Genomic DNA, 13,691 nt, shown 5'->3' on the forward strand with positions numbered 1-13,691 from the left:
CGTGCGGGCGGTGCCGGGCGCCGTGTGGGTGGGAAGGAGCTCGCAGGGTGCGAGCCGGCGCTGCTTGCCCGCGGCGCTTCGGGAAAGATGGGGCCAGCAGGGCGAGCGAGGTGATTCTGCCACTCTGCTCAGCCCTTGTGAGGCCGCATCTGCAGTGCTGTGTGCAGCTCTGGGTTCGTCAGGACAAGAGCTGGAGAGGGTGCAGTCGGGGGCCGCAAAGATGATGAGGGGACTAGAGCATCTCTTATGAGGAGAGACTGCAGGAGCGGGGCCTGTTCTGTCTAAAGACACAGAGGAGGTCTCCTAAATTTACATAAATGTCTCCGAGGCAGGTGCCCAGATGATGGTTCCAGGCTCTTTTCCATAGTGCCCAGCGACAGGAAAAGGAGCAATGGCCATAAATTAAATCACGAGAAATTTCACCTTAGCATGAGAAAGAATTTCTTTATATTGAGGATAGCTCTGGAGACATTCAAACCCTTCCCGGATGCGTTCCTATGTAACCTGCTCTGGGGCACCCTGCCTTGGCAGCAGGGTTGGACTGGATGATCTCCACAGGTCCCTTCCAATCCTAACATTTCTGTCACTGAGACTAGCCATAGCTCCTCTGGAAGCCCTTGGCCATCGGGTGCAGGCCCTTCCTGTCAGGACTCCCTCACAGTGAAACAGGGACAGCCCCTTTGGGCTCAGCACTGCTGGGATCCCTTCCAAGGAGGCTGAGAAAACTGCTGGAGCAGCCCCAGTCCTCTACTGGTCCCACAGGCTCAGGGCACTGCTTGGCCAGCCCAGCTCCCCCCAGCCCTTGAGGAAAGGTGGCGTTCATTCCCCGCAGGGACAGAGGCATTGCTTCCCACACCCAGCAAGGTCTGTGAACTTACGCTGTCCTTGCAAAGGATGCAAGGAAGTCACTTAGCTTTCATCTTGGGTCTGTGTGGTTAAGTGAGTAAGTCTTGAAACATCACACTGCCTAGGATGTCTGGATGTATTGGCCTGAACTTTCGAGGTGTTTTTCTGACTGGCACTGAAGCCTAGGGAGTATATGCTGGAAAACAAACTTCACAGCTGGTGTCTGCAGATTGTTACCTCTTACTTTGGGTACTGTAGTGACCTTTAACTCTGGAAAAAAACATGGGTGTTTAAGAAGTTCACAGTGGCTTCGAAACACGTCAAAAGCTTTGAGACAGGACATTTGGAAAAACATCTTCAGCCTGTCGTGAATCATAAAGAGTTTTATGAAATGCTGTTTCCTATTACTTCTTTCATCAGCCATCTAAAGGAGATAAGAGTTCCTACTGGTAAAGTGTGAGCCCAAATGAGAATTACCCATCAAATATGTATTGGTTTGTATTACAGTTATATGCCAGCATGTTTGTATTTTTGAGTTATTTAGTATAATTTTGTGCTTTATCGTGTTTTCTCTTGAATTAATTATGTATGTGTGTATTAGCATATAAATTAAAAAGTTTTCTACCCTTTGGAGGCTGACAGTCTCAACTTAGTCCATGACAGTGCTGTTATTTAGTGTTTTCCATCCTTATTTCTCAGGTTGTTTGAAAAAAACGGACAAGGTGCCATTGACATTGCAGAAAGAGGATAAACACATGATGTATTCATGAAGTGCTTTGTATCTGTGAGTAACTGAGTCACTGTAGTCAAGCATTCTGCCTTTGTGTTACAATTCTCTTTTTATGTATTACCCACTGTCCTCCTCATATTTTTACTTCCTGTGTACTTAGATGATTTGAGCCTGCACAGAGCAGGCCCCAGGGAGCTAAAAGTTGCGAGCATAACAATTCATTTGGTAGCACCAAGAATGTCACGAGGTCAGTAACACTTTGCATTTGTGATAGGAATCATTACTGAGGTAGGGAGCAAATTTGGTAGCAAAGTCTCATTTTTCTGTGCTCCCTTCCTACTGTCCCCTTCAGCTGATGGAAGGTCATGTGGAAGGTGTAACAGGGTTGGGTGTGGAAAAGTGTTTGACATTCCTGTTGTCAAAGCGCTGCATTCCCTTGTGTTTGTGCTCCTTTATTTCCTGGGAAGCCAGCATACCTCCAGCACTGCCCCATGCTGGGACTTGCAGGCTCTGCACTGGTAATACCATGCAGACAGTTTGTCTCCCTCAGCTTCTGTGGTACATAATCTAATAAAGTGCAAAGCACAGTACTGTGCCTGATTCTAAGCTGATCATTTCTTGAATTTCAGCAACTGATAAAATATTTTAATTCTGTTATTATGGATAGCCCCGTTATCAGGCTGGAGAATGTGAACCTGACTTTGCCTTTTGCAGCTTTTAGCACCTGCGTCACTTGTCTCTTGCGAACACAGTACTGTAAGGCTGGAATGCCCAGCTCTGGATTAGAAACTTAATAGCTGTCAGGAGCAGTGCACCATGAAACATTCCAGCTGTTAAATCTGGAACAGACTCAGCAGAAATCATGGAAAATACAGCAATGCTTTAGGCCTTGGAAGGCTTAGATCCAGATTTAAAGACATGTCTCAGTTTGTGCTTTAAAGGAAGCATTTGTTATGCAGTTATGCTTGGATTTACCTCCCACCTCTAGTTTTATTTTTATGCAAAATTGTAAAAATGTGCTGATGCATGGCGTTTGTATTTCTGTGTGGATGCATCTCATCAGCTTTTACCATTAAGATTCTTATTGTGTAAAAAATTAGATGCAGAAAAAAGGTCATTTTTTCGTGGTTTTCTTCTCCTTTCTCAAATTCAACGTCCCTCAATACTTGCACAGAGGACACTTGGCTGAAGAATAGCTCGCAGGCACGGCTGGCAGAAGTGATGTTTGTAATGCAAATATATCCAGAATGCCTCATTGCCATACTGGGAGCATGAGCTCAGCACATGGCTCCCTGCTGCACTGTGCATCACTGACCTGTGTGACCTGCCTTTGGCAAGACAGCACTCTGAGTGCCTCTGCTCAGGTACGGAATTACCCCCAGGACTCCGAGGACTTTGTCTCTCTCTCCTCCCCATACAGTGGTGCTTGCCTGAATCCTCTATTCTGTAGCTATGGCAAGTCCTGCCATGATGCTGCTCCCTGTGCATCTTGGTGCATTTTATAAAGCCTGAGGTGTGAAGCACTACTACATGTAGGAAAAGTGATGCAGCAGTCACTGTTCACTTGGAGAAATTGAAGGAAGGAATGTTGGAGTGAGTTGTGGGTGATGCAAGACTTGGAGCAGACTTCCATTTCCAGTTTCCCAGTGTTTCATCTTCCATTGTACCCAATAATGTCCATTCTGTGACATGAAGGTGACACCACTGTAAACTGCTTTGACATTTGTGAAGTACAAGCAGAAAAACATTCAGTAACTCCTGGGCAGATGCCTGCTTAAGGAAATTGGAGAAGGTGCCCCCAGGTGCAGACCAGATTGCTGAAGGGTTCTGGTGGAGTCCTTGTCACATCGTGGGCCCACTTCTCTTTAGGAGCTTAACCTTTCTCTCAGCTCAGAGTTTGCTGTAGTTTTAGACCTCTACAACAAGAAGGGAGAAGTTTTATCATGCTCATTTCTCCACCACTGATTGCCATCTGAACTCAGGCACTGGTGTCAGCAGTGCATGGTGGTTTGTTAAACTGTTAAATTTTAGACAACACCAGAGTGAAAGTGACCTTAAAAATAATCTTTTAACTACAGAATCAGTATAATAGTTCTTATACTAAAATATAAACAGTAGAATGATAGGCTGGAATACCAGTGCCTAGCTGAGTGTGCTATGTTGCTGCTCAGTGTGAAATCATAAATGAGGCAGGGGCTCACATGGAGCTGACACCCTGTCCTTCCCCCAAGGTTGCAGCAGTGTGGGTTCAGGCTGTGGTGCAGAAGAGGCTGTGTCTGGCTAGGAGGAGTATAAAGTATGCATATGATTTGATAACAGCTTCATGACTAGCTATCACCAAAGGGGTGGTTTTTACGGTCTGGATAGTTCCTCTCCCCCTCCCATCCCTATGCTGCCATTGGTACATGTCTGTGGAGACCCAGAGAAGTTTTCCCAACTAGGGAATGCAACCCCTGTTCTGTTTCCTGAGTTAACCCCATGCCCTCTCTCAGCCTTTCGGTCACTCCCACCCTAATTCCCTGTTGGTTCTTTGTCCTGGCTCCTCCCTTGTGGTACCCCCATGTTACCTAATAATTGGTCCCTGATGCTCTCCCCGCCTGCTTATTCTATGTACTAAACCTGGACCAGTAAGATACATCTGCTCACAGCAGGAAATTTACCTTCAATTTAAAAGCATTCTTCGTCGCAGCAATTTTCAGTTTTTAAAGGGGGATCTGAAGCTTTTAGTTTGCTAGCTGTATGAAAATTTTCCTGACATTTCACAAAAATCATTTTTAAATAATAACTTTTTAAATGATGCTGCGGGAAAATTGCAAAGTGAAGACTTTCCAGTAGTAAAAACTCTACTTTTATAGAATGCTGCCCACACTCGTCAAGCTTTGCCACTGCCAGCCCGCGACACAAACAGCCCCGCCAACATCAGCACGTCCAGAAGCACAGCCACAAACACAAATCCACCAGCAAAAATAAAAACAGCATTGCTAAAAAAGTTTTAGGAACTGTCAAATGATTCAATGTAAAAAACAGATACAGATTTATCACCTGAAATTATACCAATGAAGATGTGTTTGTCCATCAAACTGCAATCAAGAAAAATAACCCTAAAAAAGTCTCCGTAGTTTAGGAAATAAAGAATTAGTGGAATTTGATATAGTACAGGGAAAAAGGGGTCTTCAAGCTGCAAATATTACCAGACCTAATAAATCTCCAGTGAAAGGAAGCATCTATGCACCAAACTGCAGTTACTTTTCAGCTACTAAAAAACCTTGTCCTTTACACAACAACTGAAGCCAACAGCCTTCTAGTCACAGCAGCAACCCAAAAGTAAAGACAGCTCAACACACTAATCAGCTGTCCTGGAGCCAAAAGTCTATTCCTCCATTTGCAAAACCTGCCAAACAAATAAGTACCTTCCCCCAATTCCTATTGCCTCCCTACTTCCCTCCCTCTTTTCCCTTTATCCATCCACAAAATAAGTCCTTTCAAAACTTCCCCAAATCCAATTACCCTTTTTTTATGTTCCCTCAAACCCCTAACCCCCTTTCCCCACCAAAGTCTCCCTCCCACTGCCATGCTTCACCCTACCTTTGCTACCCAGCCACCAATCTGTTTTCCCAAAGTTCCCTTTTAATACAAAGGGGGGGATGATATGGTGGGGGGAGAAAAAGAAAAAAAACAATATCCCAAAGTAACAATCTTTGTGTTTTCTTTAAAATTAATGATCTCTTCTTAGAGTTTCACGTCTCTTCCTACCAGTTCCAAGATGCTTCAAAAATTCCTTTTTACACTAAGAACTCAAAAAAATAGCTTGCATTTTAAAAATTGTTTTATTTTGTGCTTTTTACTTACCTCAACCATCTAATTTTAATATCCTTTAAAAAGCCTTCTTAATTAATAAAGAAAAGGGGAGTTGTGGAGACCCAGAGAAGTTTTCCCAACTAGGGAATGCAACCCCTGTTCTGTTCCCTGAGTCAATCCTATGCCCTCTCTCAGCCTTTTGTTCACTCCCACCCTAATTCCCTGTTGGTCCTCTGCCCTGGCTCCTCCCTTGTGGTACCTCCGTGTCACCTAATAATTGCTCCCTGATGCTCTCTCCACCTGCTCATTCTATGTACTAAACCTAGACCCTCACAGGAGTACTCGCCTTTGTTCTCCTAACCCTGTATCCATGCATGGCTGAAATAACCATCTCTGTAAAACCCTGCAAAGGCCTTTACTGCTGATTTCACCCACAAGCAACATCTAAATGCAACACGTCTGTCTCTGCAGTGGCCTGATTCAGGGAAACAAGTGGCAGGAAAGCTTTCCTGCATTTTGCAGGGCTAATTTTCTGCTGATTTTGAATCTTGTGCTGTCTCCTGTGACATCAGACAGATGTTAGTGCTAGCACAAGACAGTGCAATGGGAATACACAGCACATGAGCAGGAGCAGAGATGTCCTTTTGTGCAGCAGCTGGCTGTTAGATTGTATTATCTGTGCTCTCTGACTGCATCCTGAGTGTTCATAACAGCAAATGTCATAAATTCCTCCATGGGAATATAGGTGTGAGAGATACTGCAGTGGGAGATACTAAAATCTGTTTTCTGGTGCTGATTTTCTGAGGAAAACCAGTTGGAAATATGTTCATGTGTATTTAATAAAGCAATCGCTAGACTAGAGCATAAAGCTGAATCTGTTTATGAACCTTAGTGCTTGCAAATAGTTTTGAAAGCCTTTAGTCTGTCACACTCAATATCCCATCTCACACAGTGAAGACTGCTTAGTCACTGCTTAGACAGCATTCAAGCAGCCTGGAGGGGCTGCACAGCCAGCTAGGTACCTACAGGAGTCTGTGTAAAAGTGCAGAAAAATTTCTTCACAAGAGCTTTACCACTTAATATGAAAGTACTTTGATTTAGAAGGGCCAGATGTGCTACATTTGACTTCTGATGGACTGTTCACAAAAATAATCTTTTCTGTGGTTTTTGGTCTTTGCAAGGAATAAAGAGAAAAGCTGCTGGAAGTTCTTTATTTATGCTTGGATGCTTCCTCCTTTTCCAGACACTTCTCCATGCTGAAATACCTTGATGATTTTGAAAGAAAGTATTTACATTCCAATGAATAAACATCTTAGTATTAACCTAATTTAATTTTTATGGAGTATAATGGATCGTGGCATAGAAAAAACTTAAAAAAATATTTCTTTCACATCTGAATATAACTGTAGACTCAGAATTTCTTCAGGTTTATCTCCATGAGTGACATTTATAAAGAATAGTTTCACAGTGGGATAGTCAGTTGCTTTTCATACCCAAAGCATCACTGGAAGATAGCAAATGCATCCAAATCCAGATTGTAAATTGTTATGTTTTTTAAATTCCCTCTTCACTTTCAAATCGTAGGGAGATTGTTCTCTTCTGTGTCAGGAATGAGTGGGAAGTTATGTTATGTAAATGCCAAAAAGTGATCATTCCTAGACACCTACTAGTTAGCCCCAACCCAAGGGTGAATGCCATCTAATTTCTTGTATCATTGTTTGTATGTATTTTCTCTTATCATCACTGTTCTTGATGCAGTCTCAGCTTGGTAAATTCTGTCTGCACTGATGTGTAAGAAGGTATTATTGCTGCTCTGAGGAGCCTACGTATATGAAAAAAAAACCAGAATCTACCATCATCTGCCTTTATTTTTTTGGTTGTTATTGGGTAATCTTTTAATCCAGTAGTTTTTTATTAAAATCTTGCAGGTGGTACATGCCAGATGGACTTTTTACAGAGATTAAATGAAGGATCATTTGTCAAGCAGCGCATAAGGAAGGATTTTTCATGTGTGGGGGGAATGCACAAGGAAAGGCATGAGAACACTTTTTTGCCAATTCCTGTAATTCACCAGTGGATCAAGTTCAGTGGATTCTGAGGGTATTTGATTTTATCAGTCATTAAAATCTAAGTAGCTTTCTTAGCTAGTATTTCAATTAAAAATCAAAATATCTAAAGTCTACTTCTTGTATGTGCTGTATGCCATTGTGTTCTCTAACATATGCCATTTCTCAGTAGTCTTTGAGTCCATTTAATGAACTGTGTTGCCACCCGGTGTAACTGTTGGTCCTGTGAAGTTCCAATCCAACAAACACATATATGTTTAACTTCATTGCTGTGCAGAAACTTGTGAAGGAAAGCGAGCCATCTGCCTAAAATTTTGTGTGATAGGAGTTAAGGTTCGTTATGTTTCTCTGAAAATGCAAGATCCATCTTGGTATTTTATGTGACCATACTGCACATGCAATACAATGAGGTTACTAATGTTTAAAATATTAAAAAAAGTAAAAAGTGAAAGATGGCCAATCTTTTTCCTCGTGATGCCATCTAAATACAGGAAACAACCTAAGGTCAGCCAACAGGGTGATGCTATGTGTGTTCCTGTTCAAAAGAAGTGTGGCTGACCTGCTTTGGAGAGATGTTGATATTAAGAAAGAGCAACCATATAAAAATAAATATAAAAATATATCAATAAATCAAAAAGTATCAAATTTGCAGAAACGTATACCCTGGCTTGGACTTTCAGTATACAGTAAAAGGATGTAACCTGGATGCAGGCAGAACTACTATTGCTCTCCTGCACCTTCAGCTTTTCCAGAAGTTTAGTCTAGACTTAAAAATGTGTTTATAAAGTTCTGTTGGGATGCTTGGATTAATGGTTCTGCTGGTTTACATGTTGCAAAATTAATCACATTGAGTGCACAGTGCACTTAACTCATTTGGCATTATTTGAATTACATTTCACACTACTGAGCTGATGGTCTCGTGACACAACAGAGCACTCGTCATTTCCTTGTGGGTGTTGGGTACACACTGGAGGGGTAGCTCAGTCTTGATATATTTGTACTGTGAAAAGAAAGAGTTTACTTGGTGGGAAATGGAGACCTGGTATTTTTAATACAACCCCCTCCAGCTATCATGAAAAATGCTTGAAGGAAATAAAAAATCAAACAAAAGCCTGATATTCTTTATTTTTATTATAATTTTAACAACATGAGTAAATTGAAATCTGTAAGCAAAGCAATTACATGAAGAGGGTCTAATAAAGTTGTTCAAGCTACAACCTACTTTGATTGTTGAATCAAACTGAATAAAGCAGGCTGCTTTGATGGGTTTTTAGCTTCCACGAACATAATTGGCAGTGACATCTTTTGCTTTAATGGCAGTGGACTTCTGTGGGCTGGGAGTTTCATAATCAGCTGAAAGTGAAAAAAAAAAAAAAATTAAAAAAAGATAAGAATTGGTAAATTGGTCACTGCTACAAACAGGAAAATTGCTCAACCAAGTCCTATTCTTAGTTCAGCTGGTGAAATCTCACCAGCTTCAGCAAGATTTGATTATTTTAAAATTCTTCCTGGCCTGAGCAGAAGAGGAAGTCAAAATCTGTGGATCAGATTCTCAGAGGTTCCATGACTAAGGATAATTAAGTATCTCAGAAAAGCCCAACCAAACAACCCAACCACTGTAAAGGTATTTACAGGATATTCCCAGAGAAAAACTCTTAAGAGTTGGAACCACATTTCTTCACAAAAGGTGCAGTCACTGGTCCATATTCCATCCTTGGACTTCAGGGAGAACTTACAAGCTTAGAAGAGGAGTTTTCCCAGGATCACAGCTATAATATTTGGACTGTATTGAGGGAGGGATGGCATAATGCATTCAAATCAAGAAACAATGCATCTGCTTTGCAGCCAATAATACTACCCCTGGTAGTAGCTTCTTAATATCATATCTCAAATTTTCAGAGAAGTAAAACTCATGGCATGTTCCCAAACCATGTCCTTCTGTGGTAGTGCTGGCAACCACCCACCTCCACTACATTAGGAATCTCTGTTTGATGGGATTTGGCGTGTTCCTCCCCTTTGGCAGCTTCTCCAAACCTCACCATCTACCAGTCATCTGTATGAAACATGAGAAGGACCCCAGTCCTCCTGCTTCCAGCAACCTCACAACCCCTTCCCATGGAAGGGAGCATGTTCTCCATCCTTTTAAGGACAAGTACCTGCTTTGCTCTCCATCCAGGAGGCAGTGATATGCAGCAATGTCTTTCTCCAGCTGTTGTTTGCTAGTCAGCAGATTTTCACGATCCCTCTGCTGCTGCTCGGTTTCTACTTTGATTTCTCCCATCTCTGCCTCCAGCTTGGAAATGACAGAGCCTAGGTTCTGCAGTTCGATGTCGTGCCAGTGCTTGGCGTCATATAAAGAATTCTCCAGACCCCTCTTCTGCAAGGGCAGGACAGCAGACAATAAATCAGTCAATTTCCATATGCTTCTTAGTGATTTTTATTCAGGTTTGGCCAATATCTCTACTGACTGTATATATTTTGAGAATTCCTTTTTTTAGCTATTATCATTACAAAAGTTGAAGTACTTTTACAAGGTGCAGATATTCCTCACATTGTCTAGTCCTGCACTACCAAGCAATCTCAGTGAGATTGGGTATGAATATACTGAAGATGGAAATTTGGAGCCTAGCTGTCAAATGTGATGCACTTAGAGCACCATTTCAATCAAGAGAAGCCCAGAAATGTCTGGCTTCTCTGGAAATAGTATCTGATGGAAAATGGGATTAATTCTTAACTCTGCATCCCAAGACAGGAATATTCCCCTCAGAAGGTTGAGTTTGCAGAGACTACACCCGTGGAAACCCCAGCATTCCTTACCAAGGTTCTCAAAGATTCTGTTTCTGCTTGCAGGCTCTGTATTTTGCAGGCAGTTTCGTGGAACTCGGTTCTGAGGCCCTCCACCAGCTCTTCCTCCTGGGTTCGCACGGCCGCCGTCGTCTCAGCCTGTTGCTGGTGAGAGAAGGCGACTGTCATCACAGCCTACGCAAGTTATGGTTTAGCTTCCTTGCATTCCAAACTGGCAGCAATATTTTCACAGCTTGTGGCAATTCTGGCTCTTAAGTTTGATTCATGTGTATTTAATCCCTTGGTTGAACAATTCTGGATACTTCTTAGTGTCAAAACCATCATATTTTCTAGGCATTCACTGTAAAATGGTTTATGCATACAAGTGTATTTATGTAATCCGTGTCAACAACAGCTGTTCAGAACTCATACTTGTATGTGTAAAATTATCTCCAAAGAGAAAACATTGCTCTAATTGTTCATTTTATAGCCATACTGTAATATTTCTTTAAAAGTTGTGTGTCTTCAGAACTACTCACACCTTAATTTTGCACATAAAATTCTATGAGTCAGACAGCAAATCATATCACAGGGGTAAAAAAAAAAAATATGTTAATTGAGTAATATGTTAATTATGCTTCTCTTGTGGTTTAGGGGGTTTTATATGTGTGTATTTCAGGTTCCTTGAAAATAGGTGAAGGAAAAAGTACCTTAGTAAAAATAGAATTTCTATACTTTTTAATAAGGGTTGAGATCAAGGCTTGTCAGCCCAGAGCTCTGGGCTCTCTAGAAAATACAACTCTTTAGTCAAAACCTACATTTCATGCTAAAATTAAACTATGCAAAACACTTCCATCGCGCTCTGAAATTTCATCTTGACCCTGTTCTACTTTTCTGTTTATGCATTCTTTTATTTTAAAAGTAAGATCAAATTTTTAAAAATCTAGGACCGTACACCAAAAATGGGGGTTTTTTTTGTACTACCATGTGAACCCCAAACCTTGCCCATTGTAAATGAAATAACCTCAGTGAAAAAAGCCATTTATATACCAGTTAAGTCTCAAACAGAGATTTAGAATTAAGAACCTTTGTTGCAGAGGGCTGAATTTCAATCCAAGCACCAAACCTGTCCTTTCCAGTAAATTGTACACATCCTGTGTTTTGTGGAAATGCTTTGTTGGGGCTTGTGCTTCAGAGATATATAATTCTACCTGACTATTCCTGGTAAACCAGTGATCATGGACCTACTACTCTTCAGTAAATTGTGTTGAGAGAGTAGTCTGCACCTTCTTAGGCTATGAGGACCGCAAATGCCTCTTTTTAAAGAGATACACAGGGAAGGCAGAGGTGCCTTTGCATCCACATCAGGTCCTAAACACTGAGTAGGACAGCACAAGTGAGCACACACAATGCATTCTAAAGATTTTGGGACACACAAGGTTTCCCCACCCTCCTTTACAGGATTACCAGCCCCAAGTGTCCATGTGCGGGGTGCTGCTGGGCATGATGCTTGGCCTCAGATTTGGGGTTCCTTCTGTGGAGAAATGTTCCTTCTGTTGTGTCCTTTTCACTAGGCAATTACTGTTTTCTGAAGAGACTTTTCCTATCCTTGAGATATGCCATAAGGGAAAGGCTATGTGGTGACCACAAACAACTGGATTGATGGAAGGAGAGGATGAAATCATCTTCCTAAGTCTTTATCATGTTGGTGCTTGAGTTCCCTAGAAATCTGTGTATTTCAAATATTTGTACAGTTCCAAGCCAAGCATTCTGCATGAGTGCAGAATCCCTCATTAGTCTGTTTTTCATGAAATACAGATAATGAAAAAATTATTAGGAATGGAACACCAACACCCAGAGTTGACCAGCATAGTGTCTAAAGAAAGAAAGTTACTTTGAAAAGAGTTCTGGGAAAGTTTTAGCAAAGTAGCAAAAAAGGGAGAAACAACTGGCATAATTCACAAGATTTTTCAGAACCTTTTATGAGGACAACAGAGAAAGCTGTGTAATTGTGTGCTCAAGGCAGAGCATTTCCATGGATCAACAACTGGTCAAGAGACAGAAAATGAAGAGGAAAATTAAGGTCTAGTTCCATTAAGACAGAAGCTTTATAGCTTGATGCCACAAGGTCTGCTGCATTGGAAATGAAGCATGAACTACAAGGATTTATGGATAACAGAAAACCATACAGATTAGCAATGAGCAGGGATGGATGTGTGGAATCAAACTACATGAATGAACAGGACATCAGTAAGTAAAGCACCTTTCCAGGGAAAAATAAATAGCATGCATGTCTTGCAAGGGTTTGAATCACTTGTGTCAATTTGGGGAAAGATTTTGACCACTACATATGAAAAAGTGCACAGGTGAAACAAATGGACTTGAGTTTTGAGGTTACTTATCTAAAAAAGGCCCATGTAAAATAAAACCCCATAGGTATGAATTCAAATTGATGTTTTCTGGTGCTCAAATATTCTTGAGAAATCTAGCCAAGACTGCTGATCTAGTGACAAGACAAAGCAAATGAAGCAAGGTAATTAATCAGAAAATAACAAAAATACTGCCTTCATGTCTAAGTCAGTGCTAGAACATCATCTGAAACGCCTCAGTCTGAGCCCGTCACAGGTACACAGAGATTAGGTGCAGAAAAAGAAAATTAAAATATTAGGGACCAAGGAAAACATCACAAAGAGACACTGAAAAAAAACTGGTAATAAAGAGCAAAGGAGTGCAGGGAACTGCTCTTCCTCCTGTGATGCCACAAAAGAGTAAGGGCAAGTTTTTCACTGTGTGGATAATCAAATGGTACAACTTAAACACAAAAGATAATATAAAACCACAAGCTTAGTTAATAAAAGCTAAACTCTTGCCATTTGTATATATAGTAGTAATCTGAATCTGTCTGTGTCTGTAGAAGGTAAAGGACACAAGACTACATCATCAGGGTTTATTTGTGGAAAAAACCTCTCTAGAATGTGTTTCCAGAACTTGGCAGAACCCAAATTGATCGTTCCAGAAATCTGTGATATTCTGCTTCTTTGTTCCATTAAAAAACAAAACCAAAACAGGAACAACTGAAACTAGTAAGAGCTTAGGCTAAGATGTGAGTTGGGTATCAAAGACATGATAGAGCAGTTACTAAGAGCTGTCAATTTTCTCCCCAAATGGTATCTCTGAGCAGCTAAAAGACCAGATATTGAGAGTATGAAAGAAATAGGAAGAAAGAAGTTGTAAGGATGTTTTGGCACAGGAGGAGAAGGAGGAGAACAACAGCACAGGCAAGTGAAAACACTGAAGAATTTGGTGCCATCAGCTCATTTTACTGAAACCTGGCAGTGGGTCAGGAACAGATTTTTCTGGGGAAAGCTCAAGAGGCTGCTGAGGATGCCCTGGCTTTTCAGGGCTGCATGTGCTTGTATGGAGACACTCTCCAGGCTTGTGTAGTTTATTAGTGTCACTCACTTCCT

The 13,691-nt window shown here is 41.3% G+C and overlaps 1 protein-coding gene and 1 long non-coding RNA gene across 2 annotated transcripts in view; one reads left to right on the forward strand and one right to left on the reverse strand.

Moving 5' to 3' along the window:
• Positions 1–26: 26 nt before the first annotated feature.
• On the forward strand, positions 27–11,079 carry LOC130250182 (uncharacterized). Its single transcript, XR_008839930.1, has 3 exons — positions 27–110; positions 1,546–1,630; positions 10,291–11,079. It is a non-coding gene; the product is annotated as an uncharacterized LOC130250182 (long non-coding RNA).
• The window catches only part of BFSP2 (beaded filament structural protein 2), a 21,783-nt gene continuing 15,397 nt past the window's right edge, over positions 7,306–13,691 (reverse strand). Inside the window, exons 5-7 of the mRNA XM_056485620.1 lie at positions 10,258–10,389; positions 9,597–9,817; positions 7,306–8,793 (exon numbers count right to left, since the gene is read on the reverse strand). Coding sequence (XP_056341595.1) covers positions 8,790–8,793; positions 9,597–9,817; positions 10,258–10,389 — 357 coding nt within the window. The 3' untranslated portion in view covers positions 7,306–8,789. The remainder of the gene's footprint in view (positions 8,794–9,596; positions 9,818–10,257; positions 10,390–13,691) is intronic.

This window comes from Oenanthe melanoleuca, chromosome 2, assembly GCF_029582105.1.
Source record: "Oenanthe melanoleuca isolate GR-GAL-2019-014 chromosome 2, OMel1.0, whole genome shotgun sequence".
Classification (NCBI taxonomy): domain Eukaryota; kingdom Metazoa; phylum Chordata; class Aves; order Passeriformes; family Muscicapidae; genus Oenanthe; species Oenanthe melanoleuca.